The following is a 27,852-nucleotide window of genomic DNA, read 5'->3' as shown; positions in this document are numbered from 1 at the left end:
ATAGAAAACCACACGGTGAAAATAAAATAACTAGTGCCCAGGAACTTTGAAAGAGAGACAGGTCGATCGATGCAGAAATCTAATCTCAGAATTTCACAACAGCTCCTTCATCTTTAAAAAGAAAAATACATACCTAAGACTACCTGACTGTACCAACTCAGCTGCCTTCATAAGGAGCTAGTGCAAAAACACAGCGCTGCACCGAAGACAGAATGCAGTACTGATACAAAAAGAAGAACAGACATTTTTAAGACAAGACCTATGAAGGTTTCTTACAATCCTGGCTTCTCTGAGATCAGATAAAAGCTTTATCTATACAACTGTTGGCAAACTTCGGAGATTAAAACATAATGGATTAACTGTAGGCAACATATTCACCAAAATGAACAGCAACGTTAACCCTGCACAAGTGTTATTTTATTTAAAATCCTCAACATTCAATAACTTTTTGTACTGAATATATTACTCCCTATGTAGATTTGATTTTGTTATTTAACAACACTGCATATGTTTTTCTTCTTAGAGCTTAATATACAGGCAACTTCAAGAACATGACAGCAGCGAGATAACCAGTACCATTGACTCTGCAAAGTGGACTGCAGTGGTTTGCAGACATTAACATGTTTAAGCTAGTCAGTAAAGCTTCTAGCTTTTCTTTAAATTCGTCAGTAACTCTGTATGTTGGACACCTAATTTACACTAAGGCATTTCTCCCTTTGCTAACTTGAAAACCTTGGCTTTTAGCATCACTTGACTCTGACTCCACAAAATGCCAGTTAAAATCCAGGAGCTGAGCAAGGGGAACAATGTCATTCAGTACAGATGCTAACTATTGAGTGCTCAACTGGATTTGAGCTTCAATAGGTAATTATGAGCTGCAAAGCTGGATAAACGTTATTCCCTCCACCCAATCCCCACCCCTCATCCAGTTTTTACTTATTTGAAGCGAACTGCAATCATCTCCTCTCAAAACACCCAAACCCATCCAAAAGCAGCCTCCTCCAAGAAGCTACTTCCTCTTGAGAAAAATAAACAAGCTGGACAACTGACAGGGAAACTTCTCCAAACCCTGGATTATAGCTAATTATGAAAAAGTTACTTGAAGAGATGCTTTTTTTTTTTTTAAACAGCTGATCAGTCTCCTTGCACTTGTTAGATTCATTTTTCACACCAGCCTACAGTGAATACAATTGACCTGTTTTCTGTCTGTTTCAAAGACAAAACCATGCCGGCACAAGCAGCCACTCAAGCTTCCAAAGAACATCCCGTACATTTTGGTCTGTGCCTTAGGACACTGGATGCAGCAGTACCTCTGCAGCAGTTTTTGAATGAGGGGTTTATCACTGCACTCTGAGCCCACGGGACCAAAGGAGAATAATAACAGCTTAGCTAAGGCGTCACAGTGCCACCACTTCCACTCACAGTGGACGCCTTATCATAGAGGATGTAGGGGGAGGGGGTGAAGTGTGTTGGGAAGATAATAGAAATAATAATTTTATAGGCATTATAATTCTGTCTTCCAAAGCAAAATAATTATATATCTAGAAGCTCTGGCTTTGGGGGCTAACTTCCCTTAGCCATCTGACAGTATATTAAAACCCAGCAAACTTAAAATGTAATAATATAACAAAGAGAGTAACAGACAACAACAACAAAAAAAACAACCTCATGTCAGCCTTGACTTACTGCATACAAGCATATTAAAACAGTCAGAAAATTATGATTTTTATCTCTTATATATATAAATATATATTACAAGCATACCTTTAATCAAGGATGTCTACTTCAAAAGTCGAACTAAAAAGGTGCAAGAAGTGTTTGTGCAGTGAAGCAAAGCTCCCTACTGGCCTGCAGCTGTAAGAGAGAAACTGTGACACTTATGAAAACATCCCAGGCAAAACTGCCAAAGTTCTGTCATCTTTATAGCTAGAAAGGGCTTCAAATGCTTCTTTTTTTTTTTTAATTTTTAAATACAGACACCTGTAATCTCAAATTTAAAGAGATTATAGGTGTGGGGAAGGATAATGTTCTAGTAGGAGTAGCCATTTTTCAACCACTGCCTGCAGCTGAACATGAGCAGGACTTCTCTTTTTTTCTGTGCTCTGGACACAGCCCACAAAGAGAGAAAAACAAAAATCTGACCCTCAACCCAAAGAAAAAAGAACTAAACAGAACAAAAAACAGATGAAGCATAATTAACTGTCATCTGCTAACAAATTTACCCAGATTAAACAAATGCAGACCTGGAAGCAGATGGTCTTCTGGGGCTCAATGCAAGTCTTCAACTTAACCTCTCACTAAACCCAAAAACAAGCCAGATTTCTCACTTGGCAGTCCCCAGTATGGTAGAATTATTACAATGAAGTTTCATTACAGTAAGCTTTCAAACAAACCCTTAGAACAGCACATTCTGCACTTACTATTATGCTGATGTCATAAACCGTGCCTTTTAATTCTACAGGCAAAAGCAAAATTCTGAAGACCAGTTTAAAAACGAAATAAATAAATATTTCTGATAAAGATTTGTTTACACACTTAAAGCAATAGGAAGAAAGACAACTGCTGAGGAGGTTATAGTGTCAAAGCTTCCTTGTCGCTAACATCGCAATTCTGCTTCTTTTCAACCAAAGCAGGACGCTCCTGATGCTCTGAAGCAGCTGCAGGACCAGTGGAGGTAAAGTCCATTAGCTGCTCCTCAATCTGAGTCCATGAAGACATTGATTCATGCACTGTAATGGTGTGTTCCTCCATCTGACGCTGAAGACTGTCCATTTCTTGCCTTTGGAAAGTTTTGGGAGCAAAAAAGAGCAAATATTATCAAGCAGAAAGCTAACAACTAAATGAAAGATAACTTAATTAATTTTCTGATTTCTGATACCTACTTCAACATTATCTAAGCTAAAGCTGTATACATTAGAAAGAAGTCTAAACAAAACTTAGAAACCGTCTGTAATTTAAGAGAAAAACAAATGCAATACACTTAACCCAAAAGTAAGTGCCAACAATGCAGCAACTCGTTTACTACACATACTTGCTGCCAAGCAAGATGCAGCACCATTTCCTCAGGAAAGGCACCCAGCATCTGCAACCTGATAGACATGGCTGCCTTGCAGATACTGAAGACAACAGGGACGTGGAAGTGAGGAAAGCATCAGAGAAAAATAAACAAACACAGTGACTTGTATTCAGACAGCAGCTTTGCAAAAAGACGAGTCTGGTAATACAGATTCACTGCACAGATATTGCAGGCTCACTCCCCCAAAAGAGCAGCTAAGGTGGTATTAGTATCTCAGTTATCACATAAGCCCAAGTTCCTGAGGTTGGAGCTTTCCTCCTCAGAACTTTGCATACATCCTTGTGAGGGCAGACACAAAAACATACACTTGGCAGAATCAAATTCCACTGTAGAGATCCATTAATTCATTGCTTGGGCTCCTATCACAAGCAACCCTGCTGATAGTGAGAAGAAACAAACACCAGCTTCTCCACTAGCAAGAGCAACTAAAAATAGCAGTTTCTGGTTTGTTTTGCAGTGTATCTATTTTTGTACTGAGAAATTTAGGATGAACATTTTGTCTACTTGTTCTTTCCTTATTCCACTGCCATATAAGCAAATACTTAAGATAACAGAACATCCTACTGTCCTAAATACAGCCCTAATAAGAGGAAAATAATTCATTTCACAACTCTTTTTTTTTTCCTCCCCCCTTTAGTTGGCAGCTGGTTTCCTGGAAACGTTTAAAAAGTATTTAATGCAGTTTTAGAACCAGGTCATACTTCAATTGCCGCAGACAGCTGTTCAGATTTTTTAAAGGCTCCTTGCTCACAGCTGTCGATGGTTTTAACAGTTCTTCCAGCAAGGCAGCAGGCACTGGGCAATCTGGGATCTTGACTGGAGTCACAGGATTTGAAGAATTGTTCTCTCCTTTCCTCTGGTTAAAGGGAAAACAGAATAGTCAGAAATCAATTAATCCATTCCATCCACTTCACTTGTACCCAATGGAGCCTCACACTACTGGTATGTAACATGAACACGCTTCTGATACAGTTAAATCTCATGGGTCACAAGTGTAAGTTCCTAACCTAAAGCCAACTTTTAGCCATACTCATAAGTAAACAGAAAGCATGCAGGGCTGCTCAAGAAATCACCCTATGAAAGAAATAAAACAATAGGGATTTAATGCAATTTACTTCTGTTTTCAACACAGAAATTAATGACGTTATTTCAGTATAGTTAAAGAGAACAATTCAGGGAAGAAGAAAAACCAAAAAACCAACAACAGTTGTGTATAATCAAAGAAGTCCTTCTGGATATCCTGAGACCTGCAGGATGAAATACAGAGACAGATGTCTACAGAACGAAACAGAGAAGTTCTATATGAAACTCCCTTATCGCTCGAGAGAAGATAAGTGCAAGAGACCAAAGAACCATTAACAGCTAGCTTCTGAAACTGTGCAAGGTAATAAACTAGACGGGTCCAGAATGGAGAAGACAAACATGTTAGCATCAAGAAAATATTATATAAATACTTGCCCACTAATCATTATTTAAGCACTTTCTTTTCTGCTTTATAATAATGAGTTAAAATGGAAATGTAAGATAATATGCTAAACACAAAGAGTTTTAAGGAAAAAGATGTGAAATCAAATCGATCAAGTTGCTTTTGCCTGGAAATGTTGCTGTATTTTTTATTTCAATCTCAGAACATCATTAAGTCTGTATCACAGGCAGGCATTTCAGTTAGGATTTTTCACCAAGTTCCCTTGCAGCAGAGTATTTCCCAGTACTGTAATCTAATGGCACTGCTACATATTCCTTCTGCTAAAATACCTTCTTCATCTTGCCATGCTTCAGGTCCATCTTCAGTTGCTGGTTCTGCTGCAGCAGTGACTTCATGCTGTTCTTCAGTTCACTCACTTTAGCCTGCAGCATAAACTTATCCTTTTGAGTCACCGACAGATCTTCTCTCACCATTTCCAACTCAGTCTTGATATTCTGAATAGCAAAATAAGGAAATGAATATGATGCATGAAAAAATATAGAATTCCAGCCAACTAATGCCTTCATCACCTTATTCAGTCCCCAGGGGAAACTAGAAAAAGTAGCAAAACGTAACAGCATGATATGAAACTGATCAACCTTGGCAGAAATCCAGAAATAAGATAAAAAGTCAATGATCTGTTTTGTCCAATAAAATAAGAAGCTAACAGCCCAGTGTAACTAAGAAGAAAAGCTGAAAAACACAATACATATTTTATTAAAATAAATTTACATCTACTCAAATAATTAGTGCAAGTATGATTTTAAACTAAGAAGGGCTTTCTTAGTTATCCCCCTACACCAATACCTGTTACCCATCAGAATCTCCACTCGCTAGATTGAATACCTGCAGGACAACTTGCATCCCTTCCAGTTCCTTATGGCTGCGCTGCTCACTCATATCCAACTGCTGCTTAAGTGTTTCAATTTCTCTTTCTTTTTGTTCTACTTCCCACTTGAGGTCTTCCACCTAGCAGAAAGAAGTACCGTTAGCATTCTGTATACATCCACTGAATCACAAAATCTAAAGTATTCTTACCTAAGTCTCATGAATCCTTCCTGTCTCTAAGAAAACCTCTGAAACCAAACTATTAAAAATTGCTGAGCGAAGGACAAAAGAAATCACACAACACATCATAAATAAGGATAAACACAGTAAGCGTGCAGCTTTTACCTCTTGGCTTACTAAAGGCTGCTCACTCAGCTTTTCATCCAGCTGTCTCTGCAGAAGTTGGAGCTGAGATCTGGCTTCTGCCAGCTCTTGCTGAAACTGTGATACTTCCTGGGAATGCTTCTCATCCTCTACCCTAAGCAGCAGGATGAACAGAAACACACACAGCAGTTACTCACTCTGCCCAAGTACTTTGTTGTGTTAGCTATGTAATCACAAGTGATGTGACAGCGCGTGGCACCTGCTTACAGCTTTGAAGTCTTTGCCAACACAGTCACAGCAAGAGTTATGTCACCAGTGCCAGGTGCATAACTACTGTAAGTACCACAGAAAAATCTGTGTTCCATGAACACTGGTTGACTTACAAACAACAGATCATGTAAACAAAAAAAAACTTGTCAGTACATTTTGTTCTTGGAAGAACAGAGTTAGCCTTAGATCCACTCTCACATAAGTCCTGTAGATCCTTACAGTTTAAGAAAATACACTCTATACAACAAAACAAACTGAATTGCAATATATTGTGGAATATATTCAACCCTCAAATTCATCCTCTATGTCATTCTTCAGAGCTGTAAAGAGAGGAGAACAATATATATTTAACTTGCTAACTTTTACTAACAAGAAAAATAGTAAAAATTCAGGTTGAAAAATGTAAAAAAAGAAGAGGATGGTGAAACCTATATACAGCCCACTTCAGATCTAATTTAATCACCAAGAGACAGAGACATGCAAATACATGCCTAGCATCCAACCACACATTTTATGATCAAGCTCAGCTAGGGCACATTTCACCATAATCCACTCCAGAGCAGTGAAATCCAATTTCGCTAAGATAGATGTTTTTCAGACGGCTTCTTTTGTTTCCTGTACTCTCAGAACTTAGGCATTTACTACAGCACACTTACTGCAGTTTGTCCACTTCAGCCTGAAGGGCTTGGACAAGCAGTTCTTTGGCATGTAGCTCTTTCTTGACCTCATTGAGCTCAAGGGCAGCAGCTCTGTAATGACGGCGGTTGTGTGCTGCATCTGCTTTGGCTGCTGCTACCTGCAAGAAAAAAAATGATGCCATTTTCTTTGCTCTGTCACAGTAGGAGAATCATACGGGGATGTTGGCCAAGGGACTACAAACAAAACAAGAAGAAAGTTGTGCAGCAGTATTAATGTGCTGCTAACACTTCTTATTTTCATTTACAAAACACTGTTAGTGTTGTCATCCTTATTACCACTAGTGGTAAATAGGTATGTAAGGGAGAACCCTGTCTGCAAGACTGTTTTTTCAATGCTAATTTTTTGATGAAGCATCCTCACTTCAGGATACGCTCTGCACATTGCAAGTTACAATGGAATTTTCTTGGTAGTCACAGAGCATGGCTAACAAACAGAGCATAACAGAAAAGACATCAACTGATCTTTCAACTATCATCCATCACAATGGAGGTCCTACTGGTAGCACTACATTGTGAAACATACATTTTCTGTAAAGCCACTGCCCAAATACTTTACATTTAAATCATCTTTTAAATGAATAAAAGAAAAGATGACTTATTACCTGCTCCTTAAGGTCTTTAACTTTCGACTTTTCTTTCTCCAAGGAAGCCTGTAAAGCTTGAATAAGTTGTTGCATTTGCTGGTCCTCTTCCTCCTTCCGCTTTAGGACTGCCTGAACCTGCATCACATCACAAAAACAAATGCACCTTTTGTCCAGACTCACAGGAAGATCAGACAAGCTGGTAAATATGAACACTAGCCAATGCAGCAACTGCAAAGCTTCCCTCTGCTCTTCAGGTCAAATGGTAGCACGTTATAGGCAATTCTTTGTCAGTATTCCCATTTGTTTATATCCCAGGAATACATTACTACTGGCATACAAACCAACGTTCATCTCAGTGAGTCCTTATGTGACACAGTCTGCACATCAAGGTCCAGTCTTAAACGAATCAAACTTTCACTACTGCAAGTTTTTCTGCATGATTTATTCCACCTCCCACCAGCAGCTCTGCCTAGTGCCAAATCTCACTTTTCATCTGTTGTTGAGTCTCATGCTACTGCTGTTATGCAACACATACGAGATCTGGAGCTGAAGAAATTGTGTCAACCTTGCATCATGCAAGCGACGACCTCTACATCTTGTTATCAGAAACATCAGCCAGTTCCTTTCTTATGATATTAAACCAGAAGTCAAATACCTGTAGATTCAGTTGGACCAAATCTGCTTCTCTTTTTGCTAACGCTGTTTCTAGAACATTGTTGTGCTCTCGCAAAGCAGCATTAGACTGACTAAGGCCTGTGAGTTTTCCACGTTCATGTTCCAGTTCAAGGGCCAACTTCTTGTTAATCTCTTCTAAACGTTTTATCTTCCTCCTGAACCCTCGAGACTCCTGAAGCTACAGTCAAAGAGAAATCCAAAATAAACAAACAGTTCCAGATTACAACCTCAAAAAAAATGAAGTCATTACGTTTCTCTGCTTTCACAGGCTGTTGTTTTTTTAATATATAGTTCAAAATAGGCACAGTTACACAGTAGTTGTGGAGTTTTTTAGAAGACTAGGATGCTTGCTAGACAGCTGAATCTCTGAGTACTGCTCAGATGCAGAAAAAAAGTAGTTGATTTTTTGGACTATCATTACCATCCTGCACTTCAAAACTCACTGAGCATCCATGACTCCCAATAAACAGTGATTCATGCACAATCACTGTCTTGTGACCACACTCAGCTGGTAACTAATAAAGGAACTACCCTTCTCTCTTCCTTTCCTCTACGCTAAAATGATTCATAAAACCATGAAGAGCCATGAAGGGCAGACATGAAAGGCAGCACAACTGGCCAGTGCCACAAACACAGCATTTCCTACACAAGGTTCGGATTTTCTGCACTGTTGGAATAAAATAACAGTACTCAAATTTCTCTTTTCCTCTAGGTACTTTGCCTGAATTACATGACAGATGGGAAAGTGGCAGTACAATCACCTCATCCTCAAGTTCCAGCACTTTCTCTCTGTATTCCTCAAGCTCTTGGCTGGTAAGTGAAATCACTTCTTGCAACTCTTTTTCCAGCATCAACTTACTGCTTCTAACAGCTTGCAATTCTGTCTCCAGGGCTTGAATCCTTTCCTAAAGACAAAGGGATAAGGCAGATTATTGCATCATTCACTTGCAGAAGCAATTGTTTTGTTAAGGAGTTTATTCTACTATCAAGTATTAAATGAGCTGCTAGCGCTCAATTTAAAGGTCTTGCTCAGAGCTTTACTATTTTGGAAAATCTTCAGATGCTGAGACTTTGTTTTTTTTTAATCAGCTGCAATCAGTAATCAGAAAAATATGGATGAAATACAAAAAAAAACCCAAATCATCTCTCTCCAATGTAATTAAGGAAATTCCAAGTATTTAGAACATTGATACATGGTTCTTATCTAGCTCTATATTCCAAGTATTTTCATCACTTCAGTGTAAAATAATATTCTGACACATTTAACAACGTAGCAGTGCTATCTTTGTATTAACAGGGTTAAAGACATCCATATACTTGAGCAATCTGGTTGCTTCCACCATCAGTGATTTGCGCTTTTAGCTTGCTCAGCTCTGCTTCAGCAGACTCCTTTGCAGTGAGGGATTCCTGCAGTCGCCGACTCAGAATGCTGACTGCATTCTCATAGGCTTTATGCTTTGCTTTCATCTCCTTCTGAGCACTTGTCAGATCTGACCCTAGACGCTTCATTTTCTGTTTCTGCTCAGTAATGGCCCTAGAATGAAAGCATAAACAAAACTGAATGATGGAAACTTAGAGTAAGAATTCAGTTTAATGTGTCATCCAATCTGAGATCTTTGATATGTTTTGCAAAAAGTTTTCTTCTATGATTACCAGTGAAAATAAAAAACAAACCCAAACTTGTTCTCATTAAAGCCATCATTCTAGCCAGCTGGGGCTATAAGACACTGAAGGAAAACTAGGATTAACTGAATGTTAACTCCACTTAACATGTTCTGCTATGTTGACATAACATACATGCTGCACGGCATATATCTTTGGTTAAAAACCATGAGTGAATCAGAGAAGCTGGAACTCCTGCTTAGCACACAATCCACATTTTCCCAAATAAGACTAAGAAATAGGAAAAGTCTTACTGCTAGAAAGGTGCTCACAAAAACAAACATCATAGTTCTTTTGTCTGTATTAAAAGAACAGACTTACTTCTTTGCTTCTTCTTGCATTTGTTCTACTTGCAGTTTTAATGTCTGATTTGCCTCAGCAAGAGATGCCATTTGCTCCTTATCAAACTGCAGAGACTTGATACGGAAGGAGAAAAAATACACATTTGCTTTATGTTTGATTACAAGAAAACAGATGTAAAGTTTCAAAACTATTTTCAACTCTAAATAGAAACAGAAGAAAAAAACCCAGCTATTTCAAGGTTCTCTGTCTTCTTTCCAACTCCTCTGCATTTCTTTTTAAATGAATTCCTCTGTGGCCACCATGATAACGTGTGTGCACAGAGCTCTGCTTTGGTCTCTCAGACTGCACTCACTTTGAGACCAGGTTAACTGCTTCCATGTCACCTCTCTGCCACTCCTGTAGCACCCTCCTCCCTGCTGACTTACAGGAGATATCCATTACTGATTGTGGAAGGCATATGCACACCTACATATACAGCATTAAGTAGGTAATCAAGAACCTTAACTTGCAAGTAGCCAGAACTAACAGAAGTGACAACATATCCTGTATGTAACACTCCCCAGTGTCCAAAGCTTAACAGCTCCCATACCTGTAGGCGTGTTTCCATTTCATCTCGTTCTTTCTGCACGGACTGAAGATGATTCTCTATTTCCACCATCTGCTGGCGAACCTCAGTCACTTCCTTCTGTAGTTTTGAATGTTCAGATTCCAGTGACTGCTTTTCTACTTGAATTTGTAGCAGTTCTCGTTTTAACTCTTTCATTTCCGCGTCCAGGCGCTTCTTCGTAGCTTTCAGTTCACTAATCAGCTGGTCCTTAGAACTTGCATCTCTTCGATAAGCTTCCACCATTACCTTGTTCACAAGAGTTCAAGAGGAAAAGATCATCCCTGTAACTCCAAAATCTATAAAGTTGTGATTTACTGTGAAGTATTCACTGCTGTTGTTCCAGTTTTGTGGCAGCATCATCAAATAATACAGACCGACATCATCTCTGTGACACACTCATGCAAGTTCAGAGACTTATGCAAGCTCAGGTATCAAATAATCAGATAATATCAGCAGTTCATTAAAAACTAAGGGAAGAATGTTTACAGCAATATGGTACCCTCGTCTTCATATTCTTTATAGAACTTCTTAAATGCTACTTCTTAAAAACTAAACTAGTTGTAACAAACTATTACATGTGCACGATTAAAAACTGTTGACACGAGAAGGGGATTTGTTGGCAGCCCACCGTTTAAACAGCCTTCTCAAAGCTAAACCAAACAAACTACAACAACTGCTGGCAGTGGGATAAAAAGTAATCAGTGGTGCCATAATACATATATTCTTGCAAAACCAATAACACATCAAATTACTACTTTAAAGCTATTCAGAATAAAAGTCAAGTAGCAACCGCTTTTCAAAGCTGCAAGAAAATGATGATACTTGAAGATTTTCCTGAGTGCTTTTGCAAAAGCAAACTTGATATCAGCAAGCCAGAGAAATGTGATATGATGGACCATTTGGCAAAGTTCCTAAAGTCCTATGAAAGCACGAATTGATTGGTGGATCTACTTTTATCTTAACTGCAGATAAAAAATCACTGTACAGCATACACAAACAAAATAATTATGTCACAAAGTTATTTGTATTTGGTACTGAAAATGGATTCCAGTTTTCTCACAAAAGCCCTCAGAACCACCTAGACTGTAAAAATCTGTTCTTTGCTTCTAATTCTCTGAAATAACTTGCTTTTATTTACCTTCTGCTGTAGGAACTGTTCCTTCACTTTTTGAACCTGTTTTTTAAGGCTGCCATTTTCCTGTTGCAGATTTTCTACCTGCCAGAACAAAAACCAAAGATGTTGTTCCACATGCCACACCACATATTCCATGTTACTTCAAGCACTGACAGTACCTTCTACTATGGTTGAACATACTGCTGAACATACAACATACTAATGAGGATCCTGTTTGTGACTAGGTCTGTCAGTGACACTGTTAGATAACCCAGCATTTTATACAGAAATAAATTTACATCTTATAATGAACCGTGTAGTAAACAAGGGCTCCTTATTCTGACATTAAGATTTTAGTTTGTGCCACTGATCTGTATAATGGTATCCATAGAGCATCAGTTCTCACGTACGTGACCTAGTGAAGAAAGCAGCTGGTTCTTTGAATGGGAAAAAAAAAAGCAATCTCATTATATGGGCATCCACAGCTATTTTACACTTCTACTGGTAATACTAACAAGTTCCATTGCTCTCTTCAAAAGAAACCTCTACAGATTACCAGGCACCCATCATAAGCTGTATTCAATAAGCAAGCTCTTCATGGAGCTTTCACGTGGAGCCTGGACGCCATAAAAGATAGAGAACTTATATGATTACGACACTGAAGGTGCAAAGGGAAGGGTCACAATACTTGAAAGCAGGCACAAGAAGAGTAAGGATATGCATTAGACTTAAACTTGTTAACCAGCTCAGTGCCTAGAAAAAAGCCTTGGCTGGTATACAGCAATATCCAAACCTCACCTTGCTGTACTGGTACAAGATAAAGGCTCAGTTAAACAGAACTAAATTACTGCCTATGGGAGATGTTTGATGGTGTCAAAAAAAAAAAAAAAAAAAAGGAGCACATCAGAAAGTTATTTTCATGTGGTCTGTACTCAATTTTTTTTTTAACTGTTATGTTTTAGAAAGATCACAGAACAGAATCAATTTACTTCAGCTTCCCATCTCGTATAATGAAAATGCATAAATCCATACAGATACCAAGTAGTCTGAAACTGTAAGCATTCTAATGATATAACAAAATATAAAGCATCAGTCTTCCAACAGAGAAATATAACAGAATTATTAAAACATTCCCAATTAGCTGAATGTTGAAAGCACAGACATAGATGAACCTGCCTGTACAAATCTCCTGCCATGTAACTGGCAATGCCACGTGCCTGTGGCAATACTGAATTGCAACAGCTATGCTTAATAAAGACACTTTTAGGGATTTATTACCTGGCTTGACTTAATTGCCATCTCTTGTCTCAACTGTTCCAAGATTTCTGATGTTACTTCTGTATCTTCTCCAAGGCGTTTTGTTCCTTCATCAAGTTGCTCTTGGCTTGCTTTTGCTGTCTGCAGAGCAACTTCCAAGACAATCTTCTCATTTTGCAAATACTGTATCATGTCATCTTTAGAAGTAGCATCACTTTGGAACTCTTCTAATCTGGCCTTCAGTTCATCATACTGAGTTTGCAGGTCATCCAGGGTCTGTTCTTTGGTATGCAACATCTCTTGGGTCACGGTGAATTGTTTCATTAGATCTAGGTGCTCTTGCTGTAAAGATTCAAGCTGCAAATCTCTCTGATGCAAAGTCAGTTTGACCTGAGAAAAGTATTTTAAGATTAAGTTCATACAAAATGAACATTGTATTTGAGAATGCACTGCAATAAAAACAAAATATTGTAACTACCATTGAGCTTGTAGGGGAAAATAACAGAAGATCCTGACTGCCTAACAACTTTGGACATTGATCTATGCTTCTTGTCTATATTTGGAATAATTACATATTGAATTCACTAGCAAAAGCAACTTCCAAGAGAACAGATCTGAAATTTCAAGAAAGTATTGTTATTGAGACGATTAAAAAAAAAGGAGAATGAAAGCTTCTCATCTGAAGCGGAGCAATTTTCACATGGATTTCATTTTCAGAAGATTTACAGAAGTTCAGAGCTCAGCATTTACTTATTACTGCCTTTTCAGCCAACTAGCTGAATCCTTTGCAATCTTTGGGAAGTTGTCAGCCTACCTGATCCAGCTCTTGCTCCAAAGTTGCTGCAGAGTCAGCCATTTTCTGAAGCTGTTCTTTCTCATCCTCAAACTCCTCTAGTTTTCTCTGCAAGTCTTCTTCCACCATGGTTTTAGCCTCTTGGATCTGCATGAAAGCAGCTTCTTGGTCCAACATGTCAGCCTGCACAGAAGAAAGTAAGGAGTCAGCATTTATAACTTCAATGGGTAGGGACTGTGTACACATGCTCTGTTGGGAGAATAAAAGTGAGAAGGATAAATGAAGAACATTTCTCGATGAAAGAGACAAGTGAACATTTTGATGTCTGCCCTACAGCCCAGTAGATCTTTACTGAAGTCATCCACTAACGCACTTAAGACACAGCAGAAAAAATAGCGAGCGCACTTGTGACAATCTGAATTCCTCTTCAATAACTTTGCATACTTTCTAAATTGACCAAACAAGATATAAATAAAAGGAATCTTTGAAGTATTATGATTAAGCCATATAGAAAATTCTGAACCAGAAGATTCGTGAGATGCCGTAGCTACTCCACGAAATAACATTTCCTGTCATTGACACAACTGCTATTAGCAACACCAGAGATGAGGTGCTTCCACTAACCTGCTGCTTTGCTGCCCTTTCTAGCTTAAGAGATTAGGAGCAAAATTCAATGCTCTGATGGAAAATCCTTCTGTTTTCAAATATGACATTTGCAGAACCTAAATACACAAGTTCAACAGAATATAAGTCATAGAGACCATCTACAGCCTTACCTCAATATTCTGCAGCTGTGCTGCAATACGTTCCTTTTCTTTAATAGATCTGTGCTGGGTTTCAGTCAACTGCTGAGACAATGCCACATTCTCCAGTTTGAGATGTTCCAACACACCTGCTTGGGTCATTTGCCCAGCCTGAAGGGAAGGGGAAAAAAATACACTGGTTAGAAAGAAAAGCCAAAATTCAGCCAAAAAAAACCGTCACAGTCCCAGGGGAAAGGGGAAAAAAAAAAAAAGGAAAAACAAGAAAACCAGAATCTGTGCCTCATCTCAACTATTACCTACAAGGTTCTTCACAAACATATGACAAGTGTTTTGGTTATATTTGCGTGTCAGTAGTGACATGACCTAACACACCATGATGAAAACCAAACCACCCCCCCCACTCTACTCTCCACCTGAAGTACACAGAGTGAGGCTCCCTTATCAGGGTTCACACACAACATCCCCTCGATAAAACTAAACATGAAACATCCTCAGTCCTACGTGCAAGCCAATCACAACACCTGTATATTGGCCATCTCGCTCTGCAGCCTGACTCGAGCCTCCTGTGCAAGAACCAGCTGCTGCTGGTACCACTGTCGCACATTCTGGAGAGAAGTGATTTCTGTTTCAGATGCTTTCAGCTTATTGGTCAGCGTGGTTCGTTCCAGCTGCACTTTCTGAAGTTGGTTCTGTAAGGAAGCTAACTGCTGTCGCAGATCATGAACTAAAAAAAGGAAAAGAAAGCAGAGGGATTATCATACACCATCACTCTGCACTCATGCACAGGGTTTCAAGGCTTATTGCTGTGTTCACAGCTATTTATTTGATCAAAAACATGTGCACCTCATTACACAAAGATTGGCTATTCCAAGTGAGCCGAAATTCTAGAATAAAAAAAAAAAAAAAATAAAAAAAATCAGGCCATAAGCAGAACAAAATTAAAATAAATGAGTAATTTTTAAGCTTTTTAAGGGACAGAGGTATGAAATAATTAAAAAATAGAATTGAAGATCAGGTACCCTGAGATGGAGATTCATCATTACAAATTGGGCTTCAGAATTATGTCAAAATAGAAGTGTTTCTAGAGTATAAAAATTGTAGAGATCACAATTTACATCGGCCCACCTGTGCTGTCTCTGGTGAGAACACTTTTTTGCATATCTTCAACTTTCAGCATGAGTCTTTGGTACTGCTCCTCTGCTAGCTGCAAATCATTATTTGAAGAAGCCAAACTAGCGTTCTTTGCTTCCAAGGTGTTTTGCAGGTCAGCCATTGCTCGTTCCAGGTCCCAGCAAGACTGCTTTAATGTGGCCACTTCGGAGCTCAGTGACTCCTGCTTCTGTTGGCTGCTTTGGCTGTGCTCCACCTGCGCCTGAAGCTTCATGTTCAAAGCTGCAAGTTGGGCCTGCAGCTCAGCCTTCTCTTTCAGAGCCTGAACGCGTCCCAAAAATAAAACACAAAGGTCTTAACAGAAAATACACTAATGGCTGACTACAGAAGATACATAGCAAAATGAGTTTGCTAAAGCAAAGACCATTTTGTTCTAAAAACCATTTTCTGAAGTGACATCTTGCCTACCAAATTTTCAAAGAAAATACAGAAGACAGCACAGACAAACCACGCAGTGTTTCTGTTATAAATCCTGACATGGTTATTGGCATATAAGATTTGTTTCCACCCTTTAAGTAAGAATGTTTTGCGTTATGTACATTGTACCATTAGTCAGTACAAACTGAAAATACAGCAATACAGGCAATCACTAGCACAACTCTGTATTTATCATCTCTGGACTGCTTTTGTCCTTTTGTTTTTTTTTAAACCTTTCAACAGCTTTACTGGCTTTATCTCCCTAAACATCCTTGTAATGCAAGTAGTTCAACAATGTTTTTACAAAACACACTTCCCTAAGAGTAGGAAGCCCTTGAAAATTAATTAACACATTAACATAATTTGCTAAATACAGAAATTCATTTTCTACCTGATTAGCTTCTACAGAAAGTGCCTCTAGTTGTCCTTCAAGTCTCATCTTCTCCTTTAGCACCTGCAACATTTCGTCATGAGTTCCTGCGACAGAGCTTTCCATAGATACACTGCAGAAACATCCATACACAGTTAAGGGTTAGAATACTGCTGAGCAAAAGCATTGCAAAATTAAGAGGTATTCAGAGTCCATAAGATAATATGCTTCCCACGTGACCTAGCAACATGCACTCCAAGTTTGAAGGATCCAGAAAAGAGGGGAACAAATTCAGTACCATCTAAAGAGAAAGAAACCACATTCACACTGAAGTTTTACATGTTAGCTTCCTACATTTGCAGCTACTAGAGTTTATTCTGATACCCATACTTCTGTTACTTTTACAGAAGTGCAAGGTAACAACAGGAAGTGCAGAAGAAGGAAGAAAAGGTATTTGGCAGAAGGGTTTCCTTATTCTCCTTCCACCATATACAGCTGAGGAATCCAGAGAAAGCTGACAAGATCTTCTCTCTCATTACTGCAAGAACTAAGCCCATGATGAGACAATCAGTGACAACTGATTTTACTCTAATGTCTCATGGAACTTCACTTTACTCCAAAGTGGGGAAGGAGAAGAGATAATCTCTAAACTGCTACCCTATTTCCATAAATATACCATATTTCAATCACTGCATTTGCAGACAAGTGATTAAAAAAAAAAAAAAACAACACACAAATAACTGCATCAGTAAGGGCTTCAGCTTGCCTATAATCAGTTTAACACCTATCACACACATGTAAGCTTGTTAGACTCAAGGGCTGCAGAGACTAAGAGTATTAAGGGCAGGACTCTTAGCATTACACAGTGACTCAAGGTCTGAAAGATCACATAAATGATCATAACAAACATCACTGCTTGACTCAGTTATGTCAACACTTTCAGGCCTTAAAGGCCAATGCCACATCAGGGACTCTGTGAATAAATGCTCCACAAGCAAATATAGATGGAGGCAATTGCTAGCAGAACTTTTAAAACATCCGATCAGTGTCAAAACTATCCTCTCTAAAACGCATTTAGTCAGTAGATACCTGGTGATCTTTCAGTTTCTTTCATAATCTCTAAGTTAAAAGCAGATTTTATCATGATGAACAGAAGTTTCATCCAATGTTAGCAGAAGAGCAATAGAGCACCGACTAAAAAAGTGTAATGCTTGGTAACCATCTGACTGTGTATCAGTCTTTCTTACCTGCTAGAAATACTGTCTCTCCGGCTCCGTATTTCCCCATTAAATTCTTGCTCTTGGGCTTGGTGCTCCACTGCTGCAGCCTGTAGCACTTCACTGATGGAAGGAAATTGTCCTATCGCATCAGGATGTATCTTCTGACCATTTATTGTGTATGGAATTCTCTGTTTGCCTTCTGAATTTGGTAAATTGTTATACAGCCCCTTTCCTGATACGCTGCTGTAGGTAGAGCTGTCGCTTTCATTTCCATCCAGCCTCATTCCCACTTCACTTCCATCAATCTCTGAAACGCTATCTCCTGCTAAGGAGGAATCCTCTATTCGATCATCTGTGTCAAAAGGCAGACTAATCTCAGAAACAACTGATGCTGGACCACTTCTGCTTTGCTTCAAAGTCCCACCAGGTAAATCGGTAGCCACAAGATTCCCTGCAGAACTCCCAGAGCCTGAATCTTCAGTTCTGTAGTCAGCCAAGGACCGGATCTTAGTGGACTTCGAAGACTTTGAACTTTTTCTCTCTTTTGAAGATGCTGGAAGTCCCAGGCTTCCCAGTTTCGGCCCCCTGGGGACACTGGTCCGCAAAAAGGAGTATTCCTTCGTCATTGCTACAGTGCTAGCCCTTGGTAAGATTTCTGGGTTTAACATCAGCTCAGGATCCAGTGTGCTGGAGGGCCGGCTCTTGGATGTAGACTGGTTAGACTAAAAGAAACCAAGAGGCTCCAGTAAATTTCAGAACGTTACACCTGAACCAGTGTCAAGGATTTATTTTGCTGAAGCTCTGAACTTTCACGTTTATATTTATATTTCTGCATCACTTCATGAACAAGTGAACTATGGCAGCAATCAACTCTATCAAGACTCGTGATCAAGGTAGAGTCTAAAAATGAACAGAAGGATTGTTGTGGCTGAAGCTGGCAGGTGGCTGAGCACCACTGTCCTGATCACTGTCCTTCCCCCAGAGGGATGGGGGAGAGAACTGGAAAAAAAAAGAAAAAAAAACCCAAAGTGGAACTTGTGGTCAAGATAAAAACTACTAAGACGCAAAAAGGAAGAGGAAAATAGGATAACAGATATAATAATATAAATGCATATGTACACAAAACAAGTGATGTGCAAGCAATTGCTCACTACCTGCTGACTGACCCCCAGCCAGAGTCCACGCAGCAGCTGCCTGCCCAGCCAGATCCCTGCCCTTCTCAGGCTTTTGTTTTGGCATGGTGTCCTACGGCATGGAACATCCCTTTGGCTGGGTTAGCTCAGCTGTCCTGGTTCCGTCCCCTCCCAACTCCTGGTGTCCCTCAGTCCCCCTCACTACACAACAGTGTGAGAAATTCAAACGGCCTTGGTTCAGTGCAGCACTGCCCAGCAGCAACTAGAAGCATCAGTGTGTTATCAACATGGCTTTCCACTAAAGCCAAAACACAGCATCATACCAGGCACTGTGAGGGAAAAACCAAGTAAGTTCCAGCTGAAACTAGCAGAAAGATAGAAGAAAAAAAAATTAAGACTTGAAATAACTACTGGAGTTTTCTTAAGCTTAAAGTTATCTCAGTTCTGTTATTTTTTTCATATTCTGAGTTGTAAAAAAGGTGTGTTAGCAATACAGTAACAGAACCATATTTTGTACATCCAGAAGAAAAAAAAAAAGCATGCTTTTTCACATTTGGAAAAGCAACTGAATTTTTAAAACATAGAAAACATAATTTAAAGCACAGAGAGAATGAAGCTTCCAAGCCTACCAACAACTATGGAAGCTACAACACCTGCTGTGTGCTACTCACTCTCTCCTGATGTCTCTTCACCCTGTACTGTCTGAGCTGCTCTTCTAGCCGTCTTCTTGCTTGAAGTCGTATTTGTTCTTCATTCTCCAATGGGAGGGAAGCCTCTGCTGAGCCTGTAAGTGAAGGGTATCTTCACAGTTAGAAAAGGAAAACTGCAACAGGCAAATCTGATGCAAAAGGAAACAACCCCTTCTACCACCAGCAACATGCTTCATGCTTAAGCAAGAAATGCAAGGAAAGCCCAATAGCATGCACCCCAAAATGTTCTCTTCTAATACACTGTTGTGTAAGCATTGATAATGATTGTGTATTTCAGTTTGTCCAATTTCCCAGTGCTGTAGTTCCTCTGAGTACATAAGAAAAGAGAAAGATCCTACAGCAAGTTTAGTTCACCTGTTCTGAACTTTGGGCAGTACTGAAATTGAATAGCTGAGACAGACTTACACAGTCTGCTCATTCCTTAAAGGTCTGAGAAAGACTATTCAACGGATATATTCTGTCACTCTGCTAACTCACATGGTCTGTCCAGGAATGCTTTTAAAGAACAATCCACAAATGTTGTGCAGCACTAGATTTCTCATAGTAAAAGCTCTTCCTTTCTCCTCTTCCTCTTCATTACTTAGCTCAAAATGACCTCCTTTTGTTTTGCTGTCACCTGTTACTCCCCATAATCAGGCAGGAAGATCAGAACAGCCTCAATCCCAGAAAGCATAGATCCCCCTCCAGCGTGAGAATAATTTCTAAATGTTAAGGCACGTGCTTTAGCTGCAGCAGGAGGTGGTATACTGAAAGAAAATGAATTTTAGTTCAAAGTAAAAGCTTACTGCAAAAACGACATTTAGTCCAAGCTGAAATGATAGTAGAGGTTTCCACAGTCAGGCTCAGAGAAAAAAGCTTTATGCAGCAATGGAAAGCAGGGGCACCATCATAAACAGATGCTTACACAATTCTGTTTCTTGCATGGGAAGGCTTAGTTTGAGAGACTGCAAAGCTTCTTTTCTAAGAGCTATGCCCTCAGCACTAGTTCCCTGAGACTTCCTTAGGCTGTCATGGAAACCAGGCACACCTGGGGATGACTCTTGACCCTGAGGACTGCTGGTGGGATCAAAAGATATGGGAGAGTCAGGGAAGAGCAACTCTGGCCCATTCTGGCAGGCGTCCGCTTTGCTGTTTAGCTCCAGACTTCCCTCTTCATTTGGCACTTCGCTGAGGTTAACACTGGTGGCTGGAAAAGAAAGGTTCACTGAGCTTTGCTGTAAACCACTCCGTGTATCCTTGCTGCCCCATCCACACACAACGCCCATGCTGCTGTCTTTGGACAAGAATACAGGAATTGCTAAGACAGTAAGTGGAAAACACAGTATTATAAGGGGACATTCCTCCAATTTAAGAAATGAAATACCTTCGATTTGCCTGAACACGGTGCCTTCAAACAGGATCTCAAATGCAATCATAAAATATCTTCAAAACTTCACACAAATCTTGTTAGATTTCAAAGCACTACGCACCAACACACACAACACAATCTGTCACAGCACACTGCAAAGCCACTGCAATCACACTCAGGCACTGCAGGCCCTGCATGGTGACTCAGCTGTTGGGCACAGCCCTGGGCAAGGGGACAGAGAGCACCCACCACCCAGCTCCCCACGTGGGTCAGCCACAGCTTCCCAATTTCAAAGATTAGCTTACAATTTTCACACCATCAAAAGTATGATAGCAATCCTTATGTGAATCAAAGCAATAAATCCAGCAATTAGAAGGCAATTCAAGGACCACTTTGGTACCAATTCTGTCTCATCTCCTTTCCCATCATGATACTTCTTTAATGCCAGCCCAATACTTTGTAGGTTTGTATTTCTCACACGTTTTTACTTTGCTCCATCAGGGGTTACTTCCATTTAGGGAACTGCTGCTGCAGCAGAATTATACATCTAACTTCAAATGTGTTACATTAAACCTCTGCAAAACACCTTGTCAGAGCAGAGAAGTGAAGCAGCCCATCTTTCTGCTCACACACTGCGTATCACTGGGATAACCAGAACTCATGAGAGTGATGTGGAAGAAGTCATTATGGCTTTCCATAAATATGTCTGACAATATTTAGCATGTGTGACCACCAGGTATTTGCAAGTAGAAAGATCAAGTCTTCCATTTCCCCTCCCTTGAGCTGCAGACACGAAAACACAGTTTCTTGCATTTTCTTTTTAAAAAGTTTGACGTGGGGAAAATAAGAGAACTGAGAAACATTCAATTAGAAAACAGATCCTGTCAGAACTGAAGTGTTTCTAAGACCCACACACAGGAAGTTGGTGACACTGATTAAATACTTCAGTTACTGACTTAGACATCAGTCCTTCACCATGCTGCTGTTGAACAGTTACCCTCACATGATGAATCCCTGCAATATTCTGAAAGCAAAACAATTAAAAAGACAAAGCTGTGCATGTCTGCAGCGAACATGAAAGCAGACCTGAAGTAAAACCAGCCAGATGAGAGGGAGGAAAAAGCAGGGCTTTTTCCACTGCGTTCATCCATTGCTATGTCTGTGAGGCACCCACCCATCCCAGCAGGGATGTCTGCAGGGCTCTGACCAAGGAAACAGCGTGCATAGAAAATCTACAGCTTTTCATGGCAGGTGGCCGGAGCGTATCAGCTCCCTATGCTTTGAACTGAAATGCTCTCGAGTATCACCTCTGTCATACAGGGAACACGTGCAGCCCCTCTGAGCCCAAACCAGTCCTCTGATGCAGCTCACCCGACAGAAGGGATGGGTACAACCAGGCTGCAGAGGAGCAGAGATGGAGCTGCTCTATAAATGACCAACCAACATAAGGTTTGGATGAAGACATTTTAAAACTGCAGCTCAGGAATGCAAAAAGGAAATTTCAAAGAGAGTGAGTGCTCTGAGTAACAACACCTTGCACATGCAGAAATATTTTCTGCCCACATTTCTGAAACTGCAGCTATTACTGCACTGAGCCTGTACTCTATTAGTATTTTTTTCTTTCACAACCTTGAGTGGTACACATGGATTAAAAAAAAAAGATACTGGAGCAAAATTCTGGAAGAATGGCTTCCTGGCAACTTCCTGAAGCCATGAGACACTCAGCATCTAAATTTTGTCTGGAACTGGCAATGGTGTCAATACAACCGTGGTCAGAAAAGTGTGGGAAGAGATGGAATTTAATTGAAAACACTGGAGTCACACATTACCTATTTACAAGCCACAATTCAACTGTTTGGATGATGTCCAAGACAGGAGAAAGCAGGAAAGCGTGATCTCTGGCTTCATAAAAGATGAATGAATCAGCACACAGCCGCACTGCCGCTCTGATAAAGGGCAGAGTGATAAGTGCACACAGTTTTAGGACTCCACTTTCCTGCCTGTGACAAGGCGACGCTCTGTGACACTAGAGGAGGAGCGAAGACTAACAGCTTTGTCACATGATCCCCTCTGTATCAACAGAAAGTTCCTTTAACATAAGCACTGTGTCCTCCTTCAGCGTACGCCTGCAGCTGCAACACGCAGACCCCCTTCGTATCAACTTGTCCCTCGCTATCTGCAGTGGAAACATGGGAACATCAACGCGGAAGATTTTCACAACGAAAGCAGTTCAGTGACAGCACGGGCAGAAAAGCTGTTGATTTGGAGATTTTCTAAAAGCCAGCATGAGGAGGGCCTGGGCAGGCCTGAGCACTGTGACAGCAATGCTCTGTGCATAAGACCTGACCAGATGATCCACAGAGGTCCCTTCCAACCTCAGTTTTTCCATGACTTTGTACTCAGATCTGTACACTTTTAAGTTTCTTCTGAGCAGCTGCATGATTATTTTACTACAGTGCCTGCCTACATTATTTTGAGATAATTTGGGCGAGATAATCTGGGGCGTACATGCCAGCATCTCTCTTCCACAATGCAAATTTAGAGAGACTTTCTGAGCACGTTTTAACTTAGAACTTTAAATACTAGAATAAAATACTCCATTTCTGACCTGTTAGAATTGGCAGTTCTGAAGAGCTTCATGCATACGTGACTGGAAATGATTTCAGAAGACAGAGTAAGACTGTGAGCAGCACATGCTCAGTTGGTGGCTGATAGTATTGGGTAGTGTGGGTTTGTTTTGAAAGAATGAATTTTAAAACAGAAAAGTTTTCTCATGTGCAGAGTCATGGCCTTCACTAAACTTTCTATGTATTGCTGTACAAGAAATCTCTGACCTCAAGGACAAAGATGTCCTTCAGCACCGCCCAAATAAAAGTAGCAGGGAAGCCTTGTGAGACTTGGAAATGATGCAGTTCATAAGAAATAACTTACGGTTAACTTCATCTCCTGTAACACGCAAAGCTGACTTGGCGTTACAATCCCCATGTTCTTGAGAGGTGCCAGGAGCCCCACTGCTGCTCCTGTTGTCCAACAGAACATCCTGCTGCATGGATGAGGATTCCATGGTAAAAACAATCCAGATCACAGGAAAGTATTTCTTCTAAATGTGCTGCCAAGCAAACTACCGAGTCCAGTTTCTCTCCATTAGCAACAGCATCAAGGTGTTATGCAGGGCACAGTTCTGAGCTTTCAGCTCTTGGTGAGCAGCAGGCAGCTGATGATTCCAGATCATGAAAACAGCTTACGGCCAAAGCTTTAATCAGCAAGGATCCTCATTCCCTACAAACAAACGTAGTTTGAAAACAGCAGTTAAAAAGCAAGCAGCACTCACAGACTGCCCACCAGCCCATCAACTTCAACAAACAGAACCAGCAGATGGGATAGCAACAGTGACAATGCAATACCACAACTGCCCAACTTCTCTAAATATGAAATGATCTACTTAACACCATTTTAGTCACCTACTATTTTCCAGTTGCATTAATAGATCAGTGTAATAAGGCAATGAGATACCATTCAGCAAGACTGATTTAAGATCGCTGTCCTTTTTAACAGAAACTTCTATTTCACCTCGGCTTTCACAAGCCAGACAGCACTCAGCGCTGCATTCTGCTTTGTGAGTCACAGTCTAGACTTTCATAACATATTTCATTCCAAGGACCTACTGCCATCCTGGTTCAAATCCTTTGGTCACAACACAAGAGGGAACCAGGGCTATTTTATACAAATGACATCACTGCTGTTTACTTGCCCGCAGAGCGGCACACACATGGTGCACTGCCTGGCCAAAGTCAGCACAGCAGCAGGGAGGGCACGGCCCAGTGCCCTGGGGAGTCAGGAGGGATTCCCAAACACAGAATGCAAATCCCATAATCTGCACTCAGCTCCTACCTGTACACAGACCCGGACTACTGACGCCATCTGACAAAAGCCATTGCAAGCACTCACTGTGGCTGTCAAAATGTTCAAACAGGCACCGACAGCTGAACTCGCGTTGCAATTACCAAAAGAGCAGAACCCCCGATTCTGTGTGGCGGAAGGGATTTTGGGCCAGGCCTAGGTTCGGTGAGTTTCCACACACCGTATGCAACGCCGCGTCCCCATCTCCAGAGTGCAGCCGTGTAAGCGCCGCAGCAGGGAGCTCTCAGGGAGCGGCAGGGGCACGGAACCGACATCTCCACGGGAGAGGAAGGCAACGAGCTCACGGCCTCGGAAGGATTCCACGCTCCGCGTCAGAAGCTCGCGGCGGCCGTCTGAAGAGCAGCTGCCGTGCGGGCAGAGGAGCCGCAGACAAAGACAGGACGGCACGCGGCGCACAGTGAGCGGGGCAGCTCTCCGCAGCCGGGCTCTCCCGTGCGACTCAACCCCAAAGGCCGACGGCTCCCAAGCCCTTCCGCGCACCCACTCGGAACGCACACAGACGCGCCGCGGGAAGCCGGCTGTGAGCCCGCTAACCTGCCCGCTCCGCTCCGAGCACGGAGCGCGGCGGGGCCCGGGCCGGAGCGCGGCGAAGCCCCTCGGACCGCACGTCGCCCCGCCACCCCCATCCCATCCCCGTCCCCGACCCGGCCGAACCCGCGCAGACCTGTGGCCGCCCGCCCGGCTGCCGCCCGAGACGTGGCGCTGCCTCCAGCGGGAAGGGGCGGGCGGGGCGCGGCGGTGCACCGCGCTTCTCCCTCCCCGCCGGCCGCCGCCGCCACTTCCGCAGGGCCGCGCGAGGCCCGCGCAGCCGCCGCGCTTTCCCCGCCCCGCCGGGCCCGGCGCCGCTCGGCGGGAGCTCGGCGGGAGCTCGGCGGCCCGGAGGAGCCGGCAGGGCGGCCTCCGCCGCCGGGGCCTGTGGAGAGGCGGCGGCTTTTCCGGACGGACCCTTCCGGCAGAGCGGGGAAGGGGAGCGGCCTCCTCGGCCGGGCCGCCCTGCGGGGCGCGTTCCTGCCGGGCCGGGCGGGGCCGCGCGCGGCTGACCTGCGCGAGCTGACGGCCGTGCGCTGCGGGAGGGGCGGCACGGCGGGCGGCACCGCGCTGCTCTGCCGGGCGGTTTTGGTTTCGTTTCTCCCGTTTGATTGCTTTCCGCAACTGTTCTGCTCTGGATTTGTTCACGCGCACTGAATTTCGTGAAAGCACGTCTCCGCATACACCGCGCTGTGCCTCGTCGGTGGCAGGCGGGTATGTGTGCGCAACCTTCGGTCACCCTAAGAGCCTGCTTGTTCCATGGATCCGGAGGGAAGAGGTGGCTGATTTCCAGCTGTTTCCTACTGTGATGTTAAAAGAAGGCCGTTCGATAAGTAGAAGTCAGGAAGATAGCAAAGCCCAAACCATCAGGGAGTCTATAAATTGTTTAAAGAACTCACAAAGATGCTAACGAGGCTCCTGCCACAGTGCTGAGGGCGCTAGCAGGGCGCTTTCCTGTACGTCTCATGCGGTGGTAGCCCCTAAGGGAAGGCTTGGAAGAGAGCGTTACAAGCAAATTGAGGAAGAGGACAATTGCAAGTAGAAATGAAGGAAAGCATGGCCAAGTGATGCTGGCAAGGCAGCTGGCCAAAGATAGGGACAGGAGGAGTGTGATCAGGAAAGGCTGTGCAGTGTGCATCTCGGCACAGTCTTCTTAGAGAATTTTCTGAGTGAGACATCTTCTGCTGCTCACAAATTCACAAACAAGGTCACAGTAAGGGACTTACACAAATACCTAGAAAATGTACATTAGGATTCAGAGAATAGCAGCTATTCTGCCCTCTCCTTCCGTGAGTACTCCTCTACAGAAATGCCAAGGACAGCATGGTGAGGAAGACTTCAGTGTTTCACCCTCATACACTTTTTTGCCCATCCTAAGGATGTAAGCAAGACCTTTGCCTCCCACAGAGAGTTCAAATTAAGAATGGATGAGTCACTAATGTAGTTCTTCAGTCTGGATATGTGTCTATATTTGCTTCTTGGCTTTGATGTCAGGTCTCTGGGACAATTTATTGCCTGGACAAATCTCTGATTTTACTTGTTAGCCTGCCACATGGCACCAAGCCCCCAGTGCCAGGGATAACCACTGCTTCAGGGTCTGCCTCTAAAAGAGGCACAGAGCTGCAGCAGACTGCCCAAAGAAGACGGAGGAGCCCTCAGACTGAAAGATATCTATCGTCAGTAACGTAGGCTTCGGCAGGACAGGGAGGTGTCGTGGTAGTTGCTTAAAGTGCCAGGAGAATCATCAGGCACTCATGAGACCCTGGAGCACAAAGGTTCCTGCAGCTGTGCAGGAGATGTATTTGTGTGCCCTGCAGCCTCTCTCGGCAGAGAAAGAGCCAATGGCATCTCCCAAAGTTTACTGAAATCCCTTTTTCCAAGCACTCCTCTCCCCTTCAGATACAGAATGCACACACTGCCCTTCCACCGCAGCTGGCACAGCTCTCCTCCACCCGGCAGCCAAACAGTCCTGCCACTTCTCTGCAAGTGAGCTCCCTCAGACCTTAATAGGAATTGTCTTTTTCGGGAACCCACAAGGCTTTGCCCCTAAAAGGGGAAGGCTGTTTTATTTATTTTGGCTCTGACAGCTTTTAGAGTAAGACAAACCACATGCAGAGTTACCTGTCCATCAGGGTGTTTGGGTAACCCACTGCAATAAACTCAGCTGAAAACACCTGCCCTCTCATTATTCCCCTTCTTAAGGGACTGGTGGAGCAAAGACCAGCAGGTCTGTTAAATGCAGTGAGTCTGTCTGCACAGAGCTGCAGAATTCAGCCTATTCCTGGCGTCATGAAGAACGAAAGCATTCCAAGGAAAGGCTGCTGCTTGTACAAGTACAAATTCTGAGCAAATGTCTCAGAAGTAGCAAAAGAGGGATAGAGGGGGGAGAGAAGGGCTCTGTGCTCAGCAGGAGCAGAGGGTGGCACTCTCTGCACAGCACAAAGCCGCTGTGGTGCTTTCCAGTTACAGCTATGAAAGCTACAAGCATGTTTTTCTAAATATTTCCTTAGCAGAGATCTCACTCCCTAACCACTGACAGCACCACGTTCCAATTCCCTCTGCTTACTGCATGCTTTTCTGCTTACATCCTTCTATTATTTGGTGTCACTCAGTCT

The 27,852-nt window shown here is 42.2% G+C and overlaps 1 protein-coding gene across 2 annotated transcripts; it reads right to left on the bottom strand.

The window, feature by feature from the left end:
* Positions 1-1,919: 1,919 nt before the first annotated feature.
* GOLGA3 (golgin A3) lies at positions 1,920-25,488 on the bottom strand. 2 transcript variants are annotated; one of them, XM_048963835.1, is made up of 24 exons: positions 25,374-25,488; positions 23,720-24,067; positions 20,345-20,626; positions 19,402-19,514; positions 17,625-18,319; positions 16,399-16,510; positions 15,546-15,852; positions 14,942-15,144; positions 14,433-14,570; positions 13,678-13,839; positions 12,885-13,253; positions 11,631-11,708; positions 10,475-10,738; positions 9,904-9,998; positions 9,238-9,454; positions 8,682-8,825; positions 7,901-8,098; positions 7,264-7,380; positions 6,620-6,759; positions 5,715-5,847; positions 5,388-5,510; positions 4,832-4,996; positions 3,778-3,932; positions 1,920-2,779 (listed from the first exon to the last, which is right to left on the bottom strand). In XM_048963835.1, exons 2-24 carry the CDS (start codon positions 23,850-23,852, stop codon positions 2,572-2,574), a joined length of 4,551 nt encoding a protein of 1,516 aa, XP_048819792.1. In that variant the 5' UTR covers positions 23,853-24,067; positions 25,374-25,488; the 3' UTR covers positions 1,920-2,571. The 2 variants fall into 2 exon arrangements, with proteins under 2 accessions (XP_048819792.1, XP_048819794.1); XM_048963837.1 differs by having other exon boundaries at positions 20,468-20,626.
* Between the last annotated feature and the right edge of the window lie 2,364 nt (positions 25,489-27,852).

Source organism: Lagopus muta, chromosome 17 (genome assembly GCF_023343835.1).
Source record: "Lagopus muta isolate bLagMut1 chromosome 17, bLagMut1 primary, whole genome shotgun sequence".
NCBI lineage: Eukaryota > Metazoa > Chordata > Aves > Galliformes > Phasianidae > Lagopus > Lagopus muta.
This window is presented reverse-complemented; position numbering and strand designations above follow the sequence as displayed.